The sequence below is a fragment of the Miscanthus floridulus genome, chromosome 3 (assembly GCF_019320115.1).
Source record: "Miscanthus floridulus cultivar M001 chromosome 3, ASM1932011v1, whole genome shotgun sequence".
Classification (NCBI taxonomy): Eukaryota; Viridiplantae; Streptophyta; class Magnoliopsida; order Poales; family Poaceae; genus Miscanthus; species Miscanthus floridulus.
The window spans coordinates 104443824-104462351 of record NC_089582.1 but is presented as its reverse complement, the minus strand read 5'-3'; the positions used below and the strand labels follow the sequence as shown (position 1 = coordinate 104462351).

At 49.3% G+C, this 18528-nt stretch overlaps 2 protein-coding genes and 2 pseudogenes across 2 annotated transcripts; 2 read left to right on the top strand and 2 right to left on the bottom strand.

Annotated features, from left to right (window-relative positions):
- The first annotated feature begins 5036 nt into the window (after nucleotides 1-5036).
- On the top strand, nucleotides 5037-7532 carry LOC136546326 (22 kDa alpha-zein 8-like; annotated as a pseudogene).
- Nucleotides 7533-9466: 1934 nt separating this feature from the next.
- On the bottom strand, nucleotides 9467-11251 carry LOC136544152 (putative UDP-rhamnose:rhamnosyltransferase 1; annotated as a pseudogene).
- A 722-nt stretch (nucleotides 11252-11973) lies between these two features.
- On the top strand, nucleotides 11974-13745 carry LOC136546325 (uncharacterized). Its single transcript, XM_066538302.1, is given in 3 exon segments — nucleotides 11974-12011; nucleotides 12013-12040; nucleotides 12042-13745. Coding segments are annotated over 3 exon segments (1347 nt in total). The 3' UTR covers nucleotides 13323-13745.
- A 493-nt stretch (nucleotides 13746-14238) lies between these two features.
- Nucleotides 14239-18213, bottom strand: LOC136544151 (uncharacterized). The gene has a single exon (XM_066536407.1). It carries the CDS (start codon nucleotides 17971-17973, stop codon nucleotides 14239-14241), a length of 3735 nt encoding a protein of 1244 aa, XP_066392504.1. The 5' UTR covers nucleotides 17974-18213.
- Nucleotides 18214-18528: the final 315 nt, after the last annotated feature.

Genomic DNA, 18528 nt, shown 5'->3' with positions numbered 1-18528 from the left:
GAGCACCCACTGAAAAGGAGATGAAAAGTACTCGGTTCAAGAGAGAAACATGAAAATAAAAGAACAAAGAGTATTAAATGTGCTCACCTAAGAGCATGCTAGCAACAACTGGAGTACCTGAGGGAGTACTTGGTTTGCAAGGCTTCTTGGAGACAGGCAAGCCAGATGAAGACCCATCCATTCGCCCCCTCTTCAGGACACTGCGAGGACCGCGAGGGACTAGATGAGGAACATACTCTTCATATACATCAATAAATCTGAAAGAAACCCCAGGAAGGGCTGTAAAGGTTTGAGACTTACTAATTGTAGAAGTACCAGCTAGACAATCCCCAGTCTCCGCCACGGCAGGGAGAACACCAAGGGGGATCGGATCAACAAAATTCCGCCCAAGCTCCTGCGAAAAAAGATAAAACACTGAGACAAGGAAAAGCTAAGCAAGAATGGATGCAGCAAGAGTACATAAAGAACTCAAATAAAAAAGATAGACAACTCACAGCTGGGGGCGGGTTGATGGCCGAGAACTCAGAGACGGCAGGAGGAATGACGCTCACTCCTTTCAGCATCTTCTAGAGGCGCTCGAGTACCTCCTCACCGGTCAGCTCAAGAGCTGGGACCATGCGTGAAGGATCCTCAGCCCCAGAATACTCAAAGTCGAGATGTTCCCGCTCTTTCAAGGGCTGAACCCGGCGACGAAGAAAGCTTGAGACAATACCAAAGCCGGTCAATCCCTGCTGTTTCAACATGCTAATCCTATCAAGGAGTGGCTGGATCGCTTGAATCTCAGCAGGTGACTCAAGTTTCTTGTCCCATCGGTCATTCACCACAGGACCGGATCCGGAGTGAACAACAAGAGAAGGGATCAAATTGGCAGCGTAAAACCACTCGGCACGCCAATCTTTGACAGAATCAACTAGGTCATAATCAAAAAACTTAATTTTGAGACCCTGGCGAAACTGAATCCCGCAACCGCCGAGGGCGCTGGTTTCTTCACGGCAGGGTTGAGGTTTCAGACAAAAGAAAAAGCGAAAAAGAGATAGAGAAGGAGGGATCCCAAGGAAGGCTTCACAAAGGTGAACAAAAACAGAAAGATGGAGAACGGCATTGGGGGTTAGATGGTTCAGACTAACCCCGAAATAACCAAGAAACTGATGAAGGAAGGCGGAAGCAGGAAGACAAAGTCCAGCGCGGACAAAGGAAACAAAAAGGACAATCTCACCAGGACCCAGAGCCAGAACCCGATGCTCGCCCAGAACTCTCCATTCAGCGATGACTTTGCTTTGGATCAAGCCATCACTAACGAGCTCGCGCAGCTGGTCTTCGCTTGTTGTTGGAGCCGGCCAAACCTTCTGAGCTGCCCTCATGGCCACGAACTCCTGGTTTTCAATCAAAGACAGGGATGACTCCTCGTCCACGAAGGTCGCCTGAGACTTGCTTGCGGTTTTCTTCTTTCCCATGAACTGGCGGAAGCAAAAAAGGCGCTAAGGAAGATGAAGCTAGAATGATGGTGCTCGGGTGATGGCGACAATGATGGCGGCGGATTTCTGAGAACTAGGGTTTAAAGGCAAGAGCTGGGCGACAAGGGAAAGGAAGATAAAAGGTCTTTAAATAGATTTCTCAGTAATACAAATGGCCCACAAGGCCCGTTAAAACACAGTGTGGGAACGCAACGGTCCATTTACCGACGCAGCTAAAACGACGGAGGGAACGAATCCTCACAATGGTAAAAACCAACGGGCAGATTTCAGACTTATCCGTCCAACACCACGGCAGGATTATCAGATTGATACAAGAACAACCCGTCAAACCAAGAAGAAAGAAAGAAGAAAGAAAGGGCTACCTCACGAGGAACAAAAGAACCCGGTTATGTAAGAAAGAACTCGGTAGTCTCATGAACGACAGGGATCACAACAGAAAAGTCAAAGACAACTCAGAAGACAAGATTCGTTACATTACAAGCGACTTCAAAAATAGAAGATTACAAATCTTACAAGACCCAACAAACTCAGCACCACAAAAAGCAAAGTAGCAAAGAGGAACACGGACACGACTAGGCTCTGGAACGACTACGTGTCCCAAATTGCTACTCCGAAGGACAAACCGCCATCAGTTACACTGTTTTCTTCAAAGGACGGACGTAGTGCATCCAAGGTGGAAATTGACAGCATGGCAGGGCAACATGGAGCATAGAAGACCGGCAGGCATCTGTCTACCCAAGACCAATGTGATGCTGGATATGGTGTTGATCTGCACCGGACGGTCTCAAGACAGGCGACGAGGATCAACTCAGAACTGCCGGATGAAGGAACGAAGCCCACATCACAAGACTTCCTCCAACTACCACCACGTACATCCTGGCACAATGCTGTCGCGGGATCAGCCTACCTCTAATCCCTATCACAAGACTTCCTCCATCTACGATAAGACACACAGAAACTACAAAACATGCCCGGGGGCTGCTCTACTTCACAAACTACCATGTTCATGACCACCAAGGTTTCAACAAAATATCCAATGAATGAAAACAAGCACTCAGGGACAGTATTTATAGACCAAAGGATCGGCGCACATGGACTAGAAGTACCAACGAAATAGGCCTAACAAAGGACATAGTAAAAAGACAGGACACAATAATGGATGACTCAGGCGAGAGGAAGCGGTACTCGAAGATGGGCATATTCGGAAGAATATACCAGCACAGTACAACCCATGAACAAAAGGCATTTACACTCAACCACCACCATACAACTACATCTGACAACAGCAAAACTATCAAAGAATACGCCAAAACCACGCATCCGAGTTCTTCCTGAACAAAACAACACGGATATACGCTCGGGGGCTTGGCCAGCATCATAGCTTAAACAACACTGAGCTAGGGAGCTCGGCCTTCATTTTCACCTACTCCCGGAGGCTCAAAACCAAAGACAAAGGACCAAGAATACAAGAAACTCAAGACTACAATGACGACACATCAAGACTCTTCATCCGACTTCTTTTCTAAAAATAAGAACTCAGAGAAAGCACGGGGCCGTAGGAGACCCTCCAACTTTTGCAAACAAAAGCAAGAGGCTCGAGGGCTACACTCAGTGAGTGCAATTTTTTGACATAAGCTCGGAGGCTGCTTACCGCAAAACTACTCGGATGATGACATAATCCAAGTCTCGGGGACTACTTCAGAACACAAATTTTCAAACAACATAAAGGATCAAGACCCTCCAACTTTTTGTTCCAAATAGCAAGAGGCTCGGGGGCTTCACTCAGTGAGTGCACTTTTTCTTCGAAAAAGCGCACGTCACCAATAGGCTTCCTCAACGCAGACCACTTCAAGACATTACGGCAAAAAGAACCCGGAACAAGCCATGTTCGAGTTCTTTTTGATAAAATTTCAACGAACAATCAGAGCAACTTCAAGACAAGATCCTCCAGCTCCTTGTTCCAAATAGCAAGAGGCTCGGGGGCTACAACCAGATGGATGCACTTTTTCTTCAAAAAGCACTCACCACCCAAAGATCCCAAGAAGCGCTACAAGGTTTCACTCTAGAAAACGCTCGGATGACATTTTGTTACTACTCAACAAGACTAGAAGGAGCAGAGCGAGATTTTCAGAGCTCAGCCATGAAGTGCTCGGGGGCTTGTCGATGCGGGACCCATAGGATACCCCGCAAAGTAGAAAGAAGATCTAATCCAACTAGGATTCTTCCCATATAATCGTAGTAGTAGAACTATTAGGTAATCCTATTAAGAAATCTCATTGTAAACCGACTAGGACTCTGGCCTCCTGACTATATAAAGGAGGGCAGGGCTCCTGAGAGAAGGACAATTTGTACAACAAAACACTTGACAATCAATCCAATGCAAAGGCTAAGGCCGACTGGACGTAAGGTTATTACTCGATCTACGATCGAGGGCCTGAACCAGGATAAATCGGCTGTCTCTTGCGTAAACCATCGAGTTTGGCATACGCCGAAGCCCGAACATACTGCCCCGGGTACCCCTGTGGCAGGCTATCGGTGGTGAAACATCGACAAATGGGTCTAAGCCTTTGAGCCCTAACTGATGTTTTAGATAGCTAGGATGTTGGCCATGGCCCTCTTCATCTGTATATTGTCATTATCCATTTTGTATGGGAACAAATTAACTTTTACATTTGTAAAAGCTAGATGTACATCCATTTTAATCAAGAGCTAGAGTTCAACATATACCCCTCCGCTTAGGTTTATTACATGCTCTAGCTTTTCTCTAACTTTGACATACTTCCTAGGAAATCTATCCAAAATTTTGAACATCAAGTTCGTTTCTTTGAATAACTTATGACATATGTATGATAGTGTTTTTTGTTGTCAAAGTGTCAAAACTTTGTCAAAGTTATACAAGATTGGTTTTAAACAATACTAATGTAAATTGTAATCAAGAACATAGGGAGTGTGAGACAATTGCCATGTTTAGCTATAAGTATTCTAATTTTAAAAATTCTTTATGTGTGCATGCATCTATACATACTAGAATTTCATTTAGTCTTGATCTTGTAGCGTTTGTTCATTCATTGTTGAATAACTTCTCACCTAACTATTGTGCATGCTTTAACCATGAGTACAATACTACAACAAAGTCTGTTTATAAAGGCCTTGATACACATGATCAAGTCATAACTTTACATACTCACGTTTATAAAGTGGAACATTTATGATGTGGCTAAGGCTGTAACATGTGGAAAGTGAATTGATCATGCATGTCATCTCTCATGTATCAAAAGAATTCCAATAGAAAAGGACACTTTTATATTGTACGTAGTGGAAAGTGTCTTTCCTACACAGACCATATAATCCAATGAAATTGATAACCAAATGTCAAAATTGACTAGGCGCCATGTCATCTATAGCTTATCTGTTGTTTGGTAAAAGCCAAAATCTAACTAGATATACATGAGCTCTAACCTATATAAATAGCCCCCAAATCAGTAGCTAATCCATCGCCCATACCATTGAGATCAATCAGAAACATACCAAGTGAAACGCACTAGCAACATCCTCACAACAATGGCTACCAAGATATTTGCCCTCCTTGCGCTCCTTGCTCTTTCAATGAGTGATGCAACCGCGGTCATTATTCCACAGTGCTCACTTGCTCCTAATGTTGTTATTCCACAGTTCCTCCCACCAGTTAGTTCTATGGACTTCGAACACCTAACTGTCCAGGCCTATAGGCTACAGCAGGTGCTTGCGGCGAGCATCTTACAACAACCAATTGCCTAGTTGCAACAGCAATCCTTGGACCATCTATCCATACAGACCATTGTAGCGCAACAGGAGCAACAATTCCTGCCGGCACTCAGTCAACTAGCCATGGCGAACCCTGTCGCCTACTTGCAACAGCAGCTGCTTGCATCCAACCCACTGGTTGAGGCAAACGCTGCTGCGTACCAACAACAACAACGGCGACAACAATTCTTGTCAGCGCTCAATCAACTAGCCGTGGCGAACCCTGTCGCCTACCTGCACAGCAACAGTTGCTTCCATCCAACCCACTAGTTGTGGCCAACACTGATGCATACCTGCAACAACAACAGTTGCAACGGATCCTACCAGCGCTCAATCATCTAGCCATGGCGAACCCTGCCGCCTACTTGCAACAGCAACATCTGCTTCCATTCAACCAACTGGCTATGGCAAACACTGCCGCATACCTGCAGCAACAGCAGCTAGTGTCAGTAAACCCACTGGCAGTTGCTAACCCATTGGCTGATGCCTTCTTGCAGCAACAATAGTTGTTGCCATTCCACTAGATATCTTTGATGAACCTTGCCTTGTCGTTGCAGCAACCCATCGTTGGAGGTGCCATCTTCTAGATTACATATGAGATGCACTTGATAACAAAGCTCTCATACTGACCTGTGCAACTTCCTTGAAATAATCAATATATTGATTGAGATTTAATTGAGTCTATTTCTTAAGTGTGTTCTTCATATATACAATTGAAAATATTAAATCATAATTAAAGACACATGCTTGGTTAATACATAGACCATACCACATTACGTCATCAATCCAAAGATGTGTGAGCCCGACCTCTTGAATGTTCTCATTTGTGTGTGTATGTGTGTTTAGAAGATAGATGTGTTTGTACGAGCTTGCAGTTGAGTACTTGCATCTGTGGTATGTTCTTTTGAGAAAGAGATTGGCACATATGCTTTGACCATGGCCATTCAAATCAGGTGTACATATACCAAGTGAAACTTAATATAAGTTCATCAGTAAACCGATATGTGCCTCCAAAGTTGTTCACGCAAAGTCTTACCTCTTAATTATATTTTTTAGTAAATACTCGGTGCGTATGTTTTTTAACTAGAACCCAAATTGTGGAGGCCACAGTAATATTGTAGACATATCAAGAAATCTTTGGAGACCATGAACTTGACAACTCCAAGGTCATTAAATTTGTTGGACCCTATCAGTAACAGTTTCCAAATTGGTAACAACAAAGTATAGAACTTCTTGGTCAATAAAATTTATGATGAATATGAAGTTTAAATTATTATCTCATGAATAATTTAAAGAAAAATCGGTTGAGGGATACCAAACTTGTCTAGAATTGGCTGCTCAACTGGTTAGCTCACTTTTCTACTAGGTAGCATTACCAAAGATGGGATCCTTGCTGGTGGACACCACACCCACTAAAATAATATTCATATTTGGGATATCTAAATCTAAAAGTAAAGCCCCAATGTTAAACCAAAATACATCATTGCTATAGGAACTTGTAGTATTACAGGGAAATGTTCGGTTTGTACTTATAAATTTATGATAATTAGATAGTACATTTAATTACAAATCTAACCATATAAGTTTATGTTATAATAACAAAAAAATATTAGTTAATTTATTGGTCAAAGATTTTGAAGGTTGAATCTTGATATGCGTGTGCGCCTTATAAAAGAGAATGGAGGTAGTATCTAATGCAACGAAAAACAATCAATAACATCATCTTTCCTCTACCAACAAAAAACACATGTTTCCTCATTTGTGTGGTTTAGTTTATGAGAAGTTGTTTGAATTTAGTTCTTATAGCATTGCGTAACTATTTTTAGTTGCATTGGCCAAATAAAGCTTGGTATATCCTATCAGTAGCTCAAAGAACTGAAGAAGGTGCAGGTTCTGATAGCTCTTATTTTTCCAGAAGTTCCAAAGGGGGAAAAGCATGCGATGAGTCACCAAGAACATAAACCTTTTGATGGACTTGGAGCTACAGAGTAAAGAGTAAAGAATGGTCGCGGTGGTGCAGTTTTGCTTCGCCATGGCTGCTAGCCTACTTGCAACAGCAACAGTTGCTTCCATTCAACCAACTGGCTATGATGAACACCGCGGCATACCTACAACAACACCAGCTACTGTCAGTAAACCCACTGGCAGTTAGTTGCTAACCCATTGGCTGCCGCCTTCTTGCAGCAACAACAGTTGTTGCCATTCAACTAGATATCTTTGATGAACCCTATCTTGTCGTGGCAGCAACCCATCGTTGGAGCTGCCATCTTCTAGATTACATATGAGATGCACTTGATAACAAAGCTCTCATACCGACCTGTGCAACTTCCTTGAAATAATCAATATATTGATTGAGATTTAACTGAGTCTATTTCTTAAGTGTGTTCTTCATATATACAATTGAAAATATCAAATCATAATTAAAGACACATGCTTGGTTAACACATAGACCATACTAGTAGAGAAACGGGCTATAGTCCCGGTTCTCAACCCCCTTTAATCCCGGTTTTGAAACCGGGACTACGCAATCGGGACTAAAGGTCTTGATTTTTAGTCTCGGTTCCTCCAACCGGGAATAGAGGTGTTTATTGGGTAAAAAAAAGTTACAACTGTGGAGATTCAAACCTACGACCTCCCACTTCAGCTCTTGCACGCGTTACCATCTCACCTACCACCACACATCTAACTTAGATAAGATATGTTTTCCTTTTAAATTTAGTTTGGAGACACCTTTAGTCCGGGTTTGAGACATAAACCGGGACTAAAGGTACCTTTAGTCCAGGTTCATGTCTCAAACCGGGACTAAAAGTCACACTTTTAGTCCGGGTTCATGTCTCAAACTGGGACTAAAGATTTTTGCACTGACGTGCCTCTGACACACCTTGGTAACCGTTGGGTAGGGACCTTTAGTCCCGGGTGGAGTTACCAACCGGGACTAAAGGTTTTTCTAGTCCCGGGCGCGAAAAATATCGGGACTAAAGCCAAATTTCGAAGTGGATCAAAAGTCGTTTCTCTACGATCTGTGCACATTACGTCGTCAATCCAAAGATGTGTGAGCCCGACCTCTTGAATGTTCTCATTTGTGTGTGTATGTGTGTTTAGAAGATAGATGTGTTTGTACAAGCTTGCAGTTGAGTACTTGCATCTGTGGTATGTTCTTTGACCATGGCCATTCAAATCCGGTGTACATATACCAAGTGAAACTTAATATAAGTTCATCAGTAAACCTATATGTGCCTCCAAAGTTGTTCACACAAAGTCTTACCTCTTAATTATATTTTTTAGTAAATACTTGGTGCATATGTTTTTTAACTAGAATCCAAATTGTGGAGGCCACCATAATATTGTAGACATAACATAAAATCTTTGGAGACCATGAACTTGACAATTCCAAGGTCATTAAATTTGTTGGACCCTATCAATAACAGTTTCCAAATTGGTAACAATAAAGTACAGAACTTCTTGGTCAATAAAATTTATGATGAATATGAAGTTTAAATTATTATCTCATGAATAAATTAAAGAAAAATCGGTTGAGGGATACCAAACTTGCGTGGAATTGGCTGCTCAACTGGATAGCTCACTTTTCTACTAGATAGCATTACCAAAGATGGGATCCTTGCTGGTGGACACCACACCCACTAAAATAATATTCAGATTTGGGATATCTAAATCTAAAAGTAAAGCCCCAATGTTAAACCAAAATACATCATTGCTATAGGAGCTTGTAGTATTACAGGGAAATGTTCAATTTGTACTTATAAATTTATGATAATTAGATAGTACATTTAATTACAAATCTAATCATATAAGTTGACGTTATAATAACAAAAAAGTATTAGTGAATTTATTGGTCAAAGATTTTGAAGGTTGAATCTTGATATGCGTGTGCGCCTTATAAAAGAGAATGGAGGTAGTATCTAATGCGACGAAAAACAATCAATAACATCATCTTTCCTCTACCAACAAAAAACACATGTTTCCTCATTTGTGTGGTTTAGTTTGTGAGAAGTTGTTTGAATTTAGTTCTTATAGCATTGCGTAACTATTTTTAGTTGCATTGGCCAAATAAAGCTTGGTATATCCTATCAGTAGCTCAAAGAACCGAAGAAGGTGCCGGTTCTAACTGCTCTTATTTTCAGAAGTTCCAAAGGGGGGAAAAGCATGCGATGAGTCACCAAGAACATAAACCTTTTGATGGACTTGGAGCTACAGAGTAAAGAGTAAAGAATGGTCGCGGTGGTGCAGTTTTGCTTCGCCATGGCTGCTAGCGCTAGGCAACCTTGCAGCCTTACAGGGATGTTGAATTCTCCAGACGGAGACTGGCTTCAGAAACAAGGACGGTCGTGTCGTGTGTAGCGGTTTGAACGGAACTATCCTTGATTCCTTGTTGCTGCCTGCCGTATTCCGACAGGCATCTGAGCAAATCTCGCACACACTGATCATTCACTTCATCATTTCCGACTACTTCAGCGAGCTCCTGAGCCTTCGCCGCGAACTCCTGGCCTTCGTCCCCCACCATGACCCTCCTCAGAGCATCTGCAACGTCTTCAGCCGTGAACGAGCCGTCGTCCTCATCCCGTGCCACCTCGACGCCCATCTTCTTCTCCACCAGATGCCTGGCGATGAGGCCCTGGTCGAACAGAAACGGCAGCAGCACTAGACTGACGCCGCGCGCGAGGCCTTCCGTGACAGAGTTACAGCCGGCGTGCGTGACGAATCCCCCGACTGATGTGTGGGCCAGAATCCTAACCTGAGGCACCCAGCCGCGGCAGACGAGTCCCCAGCCGTTGACCCGCTCCTCGAAGCCTTCCGGCAACCCGTCGGAGTCCGCCGGCGCCCTGTATGCCCAGAGGAACGGCATGCCGAAAGCCTCCAGGCCGAGCGCTACTGCCTGCAGCTGTGCGCTCGTCAGCTTGGCTTCGCTGCCGAAGGCCCACGTACACGACGGAGCGCGGCGCCTGTCTGTCGAGCCACTGCAGCGTTGCCTCGTGGCCGGCTACGTCTTGTGTTGGTGGCGGAGGGAACAGCCCGAGCGGGATCACCGGTTTCTGGTATTGCTCGCCGACCAGCTGCAGCCACTACGGCTCCAACTCCCTGCTGCTCCTGACTCCCACGAGCTGGCTCCCTTCGATGGACTTGGCCATCCGGTAGCCATCCGACACTTCGCCGTCCTCCGGGATGATGCCCGGCTTGAACATCGCGCGGACCTCGTGGCCTCGGAAAGCGACGGTGGTCGGGAAGGGCACGTAGTAGGGGACGGCGGTGAGGTGCTCCAACTTGGTCTTTGCGCGCTCCACGCGACCCATGAGAGCCTCCGGGGGGCCGAAGAAGCCAAGCGACGCGGCGCCCATGATGCTCAGGAACGCGCACGGCACGCCGTGCCTCGCGGCGGCCGCGGGCGCCCAGTACGCCGCGTAGTCAATGAGCACCCAGTCGGGCCTGGACGGCTCCGGCCCCTGCAGGATCTCTGAAAGCTTGGCAGAGAATGCGGCGTCGTAGGCTCGGCGCAGGCACGGCCGCAGATCGTCGGAGCGGAGGTCGATGGTCGCCTCGGCGTCCTCCGGCAAGCGCTCAACGCGAGGCAGGGGGACGTCCACGACATGGACGAGGCCACCAAGATCCGGAGGGATGTCAATGAGCCGACGGGTGTTCCTTGACAGCGAATGAGTATTCCCCTTTCTTTATCTAGAAAAATTGCATTCTCAACTATGCCTCCAACTTTAAATTTCTTGTAGAGGCAATTTTTCTAGATACAAAGTGAAGACATAAAGTAAAGGAACATGTGCTTAATTTGTCGTTGAAACTTTGTATTAATTTTAAGTAACTTAGCGACTTCAAATAAAATACTCAAAACTAGAAAGTTATAGGTATCCTTGGGAGTCACAATTTACAAAAATCATCTTCATCCAACGCTTATGAAAACCGATGATTCTTCTTAGGATTTGCTTGAGAGATAAAAGAAGCTTTCTTGATTCGAGTACTACCTTCATCCCTGAAAGAGTGTTATTCTAGATTTAGAATAACTCAAATATTTTAAGTTTAATTAGATTTATACAAAATATTATCAATATCAATATCTCCAAATAGATAAATTATGTAAATATACTCCATAATTTATCTGATGATACTAATTACATCTCATAAATATTAGTATTTTTGTATATATATTTGGTCAAACTTGAGACTCGTTGACTCCAGTGAGAATGACACTCTTTTGAGACGGATGGTAGTAATTTTGTTTATAGAAAGGAGAATTTGCTATAGTTCTTCTAACCACGATTATATATACACAGTATTCCGTTTGTCCACAAAAGGATACAATTGTAGCGCATTAGGAATCCGTCAGGCCCCGACTTCACGTTACATTAGTGGAGGAGCCACAAATCGTGGCTTCGCCCAGCTCCGTGTTTATTTTAACAGGAGAGAGAAAACAGCTCCTATGACTAATGTTTACGCTACAAGACGTAGAAGAAATCAAAACCGCAACAAGCACTGCCACCCACTATTAAAGTATTTTGAGTTTGACTAACTATAAATAAAAAAAATATTAGTATTTATAATATAAGTATCATTAATTTGTTATGAGATATATTTTTATACTTATACTTGTGTCTAAATATTAATATTTTTATCTATATACGCTTAGAATTGCATTTTTTTTTCGGAGGTAGCGTGTATATATATGAACATCAGGGAATTGTGAAATTGGATAATGGGAGCTTGCCACGTCGGACGTCGTTCCACACCCTTCCCCCTTCTTCCACCGCTTTGTTCGTACTTATATTTTGCCTTTGCTTCGCTTGGCTTCCTCGCTCCCTGGTCCCTTTATCATCAGTTCACCCCCAGACCCCCACCCAAAACCCTAGCCGCCGGCGGCGGCGGCTGAGGACATGTATCCACCGCTCGGAGACGAATAGGTTGTGTGATACGAGTGGGAGAAAGCTTCTTCAGCACGTGCTGACCTCTCCGCCGCGCCGGCATGGAGGAGAGGCCATAGATCGCTGGAATGCGCCTCCGCCGCCGCCGCAGGAGAACTCCCAGGGTCTACATCTCCCAGAGGACATCCGCTGGGAGCGGCTCCACAAGGCGCGCTTCTTTGTCGTGGGCGCCGGACTCTTCTCCGCCGTCTCGGCCGCGCTCTACCCCGCCGTTGTCCTCAAGACGCGCCTCCAAGTCGCCCCTGCGCCGGCGGCGGCTGGGACGGCAGCGCCCCCGCCCTCCGCCGCCGCGGCGGCGATTGCCATCCTGCGCCAGGAGGGCCCCCTCGCCTTCTACCGCGGCTTCGCCACCTCCCTCGCCGGCACCATCCCGGCGCGCGCGCTCTACATGGGCGCGCTCGAGGCCACGCGCTCCGCCGTCGGCCCAGCCGCGCTCAGCCTCGGCGCCGCGGAGCCCGCTGCGTCGGCGGCAGCGGGCGCAGTGGCGGGCCTCGCCGCCGCCGTCGCCGCGCAGGTCGTGTGGACGCCCGTCGACGTCATCAGCCAGCGCCTCATGGTTCAGGGCAACCCCTGCCCTGCCTCCCGCTACCACGGCGGCCTGGACGCCTTCCGCAAGATCGTGGCGTCTGACGGGCTACGCAGCCTGTACCGTGGGTTCGGCATGTCCATCCTAACCTACGACCCCTCCAATGCTGTGTGGTGGGCAACTTATTCGCTGTCACAGAAGATAATTTGGAGTGGAATTGGCTGCTACTTGTGCGACTATGGTGTTGGTGTCCAGGAAATTGATCTCGGTGATGGGGATTCTTTGCTGCAGCCAGGTTGCAAGACTGTCATGGTAGTTCAGGGAGTGAGTGCCGCGATGGCCGGTGGTGCATCTGCGTTTGTGACCATGCCACTGGACACCATCAAAACCAGGATGCAAGTCATGGATGGGGACGGTGAGCCGATTACCGTGGGGAGGACAGTGCGTAGGCTGATCAAGGAAGTTGGGTTGGCTGCTTGTTACAGGGGCCTAGGCCTGAGGTGGGCGTCCATGTTATTGTCTGCCACCACCATGATCACCACCTATGAGTTCCTCAAGCGGCTCTCAGACAAGGGCCAGGAGAGCGATCTTGCATGATGTTTGATAACCAGTATAGACAACAAGTAATCAGGTGCATTTGCTTTGTTTCTTTATTGTTTCATTTCCAACACATGATATGTTATGTGTTGAAAAAAAAATGGTGCGCGAATGTTTGTAGATAGTCTTTGTTTGCTCCTCTAATCAAGTTTTCCAAAGCAATGCAATTTACGTCAGTTGTATATTGTAGTTCTCTTGTCATGTTTTTCTAGTTGCATTTCTTGGCATCAAATTGGTGGTTATGTCTTGGTCTGATTCAGTTATGCTTACTCGAATCTTTATTTGTGCTGAACCATTGATGTTTTTAATACAGTTGTTGTTAAGTGCCTTTGGACTGCTGTGGACGCTAAGAATGTTGTCCATGCCCCATGTTAAGTAGAACATTGTCATGTTTGCTTAGGATGTCTGTAAATTTGCTTAGGCTGTGGATGCCTTTGGACTGCCTATGCATGATGGCAAATATTGTACTTCTGATTCTAGTATAAATGGTATGTGTTTTCACTGTTTGTACTATTCGATGACACCAAGCATCGGATGGGCTGTCAATTATTTTGTCTCTATTCTGGTTCTGGTTCTCAACCAGGTTCATGACAGGATCTGAATATGCTTGATAGACATTATGTCAAGGGCCTCAAACCCTCGGGTAGCTGGCCCTCGACTACGAAGTTCGTAGTCTCCTGCCGTGTCTTCCTGGGACGGAGGTTTTACCCCTCACGATCTGCTGGGCTTGGGTTGAAGAGGGTAGAGAGAAGTAGATTGATTTGATATTGCTTAATGTCTCACATACGGGTTACAATGAATATATATATATGGCCGGTGGCCTGAATCTAAAATAGGAAACAGACTCCTTTAATCTAGGAACTAATAATAGAATCCAACTCTAACTAATAATAGAATCCAACTCTATCTTTCCTGGCTAGCCACGAGCGTCGGTTGAGCCAGCCTCGCTCCTGGCCGCGATCACCGCGCGATCTGCGCGTTCGGCGGCTCGGCGTACGTCGCGGGCCCGCTTCCTCCTAATGTAGGTGCGTCCCCATATGACATCTCTCCCCCCCTCGAGGGCCAGCTCGTCCTCGAGCTGGAACGCTGGATAGCGCGCGCGGAAAGTGTCAAGATCCTCCCAAGTAGCTGAAGCTGCAGTCTCCCCCTTCCAATGAACGAGCACCTGCGGAACTCCCTGGGCCAGGCGCGCGCGCGTCACACGCTCGGGCTCGACCGCGCCGTGATGGATGGCCGGCAGGACGGGTGGTGCAGCCGGAGTAGGTCCGACATACTTCTTGAGAAGACTGACGTGGAACACATCATGAAGCTTGGCGCGTGGAGGCAACTCGAGACGGACGGCGACGGGGTTGATCATCTCGACGACACGATACGGCCCGACGAAGCGGGGCTTCAACTTGCCCTTGGTGACCTGAGGCAGCGAAGCTGGAGCGCGATGACAAAGGCGAAGGAGCACAAAGTCGCCCACAACATATGAAACTGGACGATGATCCTTGTCGTAGTATTTCTTCTGGAGGGCCTGTGCTTGCTCCAGGCGGTAGTGGACATCTACCAAGAACTCCTCACGTTCCGCCATGGTGCGGGCGACAGCGGCCACACGACGATGAAGCGTGCGCTGCACTCCCTCATGCCCGTCGTCGTGAATAGCCGCCATGATCTCCTGGACGAGCGGGGACGCAGGCGGAAGGTAGAGGCGGCCACGGAACTGGAGTACGCCGTCCACGACCTTCCACGTCTCGCCACGAGTACCTGCGCGAATTTCATCATGAATGGCCACTAAGGCCGGGTCAGCAGCTTGAGCTTGACGGAGACGCTCGACGAAGTCAAACCGTGGCGCCGAGATTGCCAGTACGGCCCCAGTGTCCGTGTCGCGGCGTGAGAGCGCGTCAGCCACCGTGTTCGCCGCGCCGGGCTTGTATTCCACCGTGAAGTCAAAGCCCAACAGCTTTCCCACCCAATGGTGTTGTGGGATCGTCGAGAGCCGCTGGTCCAGCAGGTACTTGAGGCTATAATGATCAGTCTTGACGACGAAACGGCGTCCCCACAAATAGGGCCTCCAATGACGAACGGCGTGGACGAGGCCGATCAGTTCCCTCTCATAGGCAGCGAGAGAGCGGTGTCGCGGGGCGACGGGTCTGCTGAAGTAGGCGATCGGGTGGCCCTCCTGGATGAGGACGGCGCCAAACCCATGCGTCGAGGCGTCACACTCGACGACGAAGCCCTTGTCGAAGTCGGGCATAGCCAACACAGGGGCGGACGTGACCGCGGCCTTGAGATCGGCGAAGGCGGAGGCCGCGGTGTCAGTCCACGAGAAGCCGTCCTTTTTGAGGAGGGCTGTCAGAGGCGCGGCGACGGCCCCGTAGTTGGCGACGAACTTCCGGTAGTAGCCCGCCAAGCCGAGGAAGCCTCGCACGGCACGAGCGGACCGGGGTACCGGCCAGTCATGGATGGCCTGCACCTTGGCCGGATCCATAGCCACGCCCGCTTCGGAGATGATGTGGCCGAGGTACGCCACAGCCGTGACACCGAACACGCACTTGGACCGCTTGACGAAGAGGCGATGGAGACGAAGGAGGGCGAGGACGGTGCGAAGATGACGAAGATGGTCGGCCCATGTCCTGCTGTAGATAAGTATATCGTCAAAGAAAACCAAGACAAACCGGCGCAGGTAAGGGCGGAGCACGTCGTTCATGAGCGCCTGAAATGTCGCCGGGGCGTTGCACAGCCCGAACGGCATCACAAGGAACTCGTAGAGCCCATCGTGAGTGCGGAACGCCGTCTTGTGTATGTCCTCCGCCCGCATGCGGACTTGGTGATAGCCTGATCGCAGGTCCAGCTTGCTGAAGAACCGCGCGCCGTGCAGCTCGTCGAGCAGTTCGTCCACCACCGGAATGGGGAACGCGTCCTTAATGGTGAGGGCGTTGAGGGCGCGATAGTCCACGCAGAAGCGCCACGTCCCGTCGGCCTTCTTGACGAGGAGGACCGGCGACGAGAACGCCGAAGTGCTGCGGCGAACGACGCCCTGCTCCATCATAGCGGCACACTGCCGCTCCAACTCATCCTTGTGGGACGCCGGGTAGCGGTAAGGGCGAACCGCGACCGGCTGCGCGTCGGGCTTCAAGATAATGGCGTGCTCACGACCTCTTGGCGGGGGCAGGCCGACTGGTTCGGCGAAGACATCCGAGAACGCGGAGAGCAGCTCGTCGAGGAGGGAGGGAGTGGCCGTGGCGGACTGGACGCACTGCTCGTCCGCCGAAGGCACGCCCGTCCAGCAGACCTCGCGCCCATGGCGCTGGAAGGACAGGGTGCGGGCAGTGAGATCCCACACGATCGGCCCCAATGTCTCCATCCAGATCGTCCCCAGAACCATGTCGTAGGCCGCCAGTGGCATCATATACAGGTCGACGTTGAAGCGTGCACCCTGGATGGTGATCGGCGCCTGCCGCAGCACTCCAGGGCAGGAGATGCGCTCCCCGTTGGCCACCGTGGCCGTGAGACGTGGTCGTTGTTGCGGTGGCAGGCCGGTCCGGAGTGCAGCAGCCTCCGAGATGAAATTATGCGTCGATCCGGTGTCGAGGAGGGCCGTGAGGACCTCGGAGCCCAGCTGGACCCGGACTTGGATGGTCTTGCCAACGCGGACGCCCGCCACGGCGTGCAAAGAGAACACCGGCGCGTCCGCCCCAGCGGGGCCGTCGGCACTGCCCTCGGCATCGGCGTCGTCGTCTTCTTCGATGCTGTCGAGGACGAAGAGCTTTTTGCAGACCCGGTTGTGGCCCCGCTCGTACTTCTCATCGCAGTTATAGCATAGGCCGAGGCGGCGCCGTTCCTCCTGTTCCGCCTGGGTGAGACGCTTCACCGGACGCCCCTCGATGGTGACCGTAGGCGTGGGTGCCTTGGGCGCCGTTGGCTGGGGTGCGGCCTGGCGCGGCGGTGGTGCCGGCAGGATGGCGCGAGGGGCGGCCTTGGCCGACGTGGGCTGGTACTGCTCCATGAGCTCCATCTGCCGAGCGAGACTCATTGCTGCCGCAAGGGATTGCGGGTTCTGGACCTGTACGGCGAGGCTGAGCGGAGGGAGGAGCCCGCCGGTGAAGAGTTGGACGCGCTGGATCTCGTCCAGTCGGCCGGCTCGGGGCAGGAGCGCCTGAAAACGTTCCTGGTACTCCTCGACGGTCCCCATGCGACGGCAGTCCGCCAGCTCGAAGAGAGGCGCAGAACGTAGCGGCGGTTCGTACCGCAGATTGATCAATTCCTTGAAACGGCGCCAAGACGGTGTGCCTTCGTCCGTCTGGACCTGGATGTACCACATCTGGGCGCCGTCGATGAGGTTATACGATGCCATCCACGTCTTCTCTTCCTCCATGATCCGCTGCTGGAAGAAGTACGACTCGCATCGGTTGATGAACGCGAGCGGGTCGGACTTGCCGTCAAAACGCGGAAAGTCCATCTTCTGATGCTTGGGCGGCCGGTCCTGGAAGTGTTCCCCGGACGGGGCCTTGCTGCCTGATGAGGACGAACGATCGGCCGAGAGTGCCGCGATCGCGTTAGCCTGAGCCTCCATCGTCTTGGCATTAGCCTGCGTGGTAGCTTGCAGGGACGCGACGGCTTCAGCAAGCTTCTCCATGGTGGACTTGAGGGCAGCGAGATCACCCATGGCTGCCGTGCACGAACCAGTGGACAACGAGGCGGGTGAGATTGGAACGGCGGGTGCGGGTGGTGGGGTGGCGGCGGCTGCAGAGGTCTGGCGTGGCGGGGACGAAGACCGGGAATGAGCGGATCGCCGGGAACGTGATACCAGGTTGTCAAGGGCCTCAAACCCTCGGGTAGCTGGCCCTCGACTACGAAGTTCGTAGTCTCCTGCCGTGTCTTCCAGGGACGGAGGTTTTACCCCTCACGATCTGCTGGGCTTGGGTTGAAGAGGGTAGAGAGAAGTAGATTGATTTGATATTGCTTAATGTCTCACGTACGGGTTACAATGAATATATATATATGGCCGGTGGCCTGAATCTAAAATAGGAAACAGACTCCTTTAATCTAGGAACTAATAATAGAATCCAACTCTAACTAATAATAGAATCCAACTCTATCTTTCTTGGCTAGCCACGAGCGTCGGTTGAGCCAGCCTCGCTCCTGGCCGCGATCACCGCGCGATCTGCGCGTTCGGCGGCTCGGCGTACGTCGCGGGCCCGCTTCCTCCTAATGGTGCGTC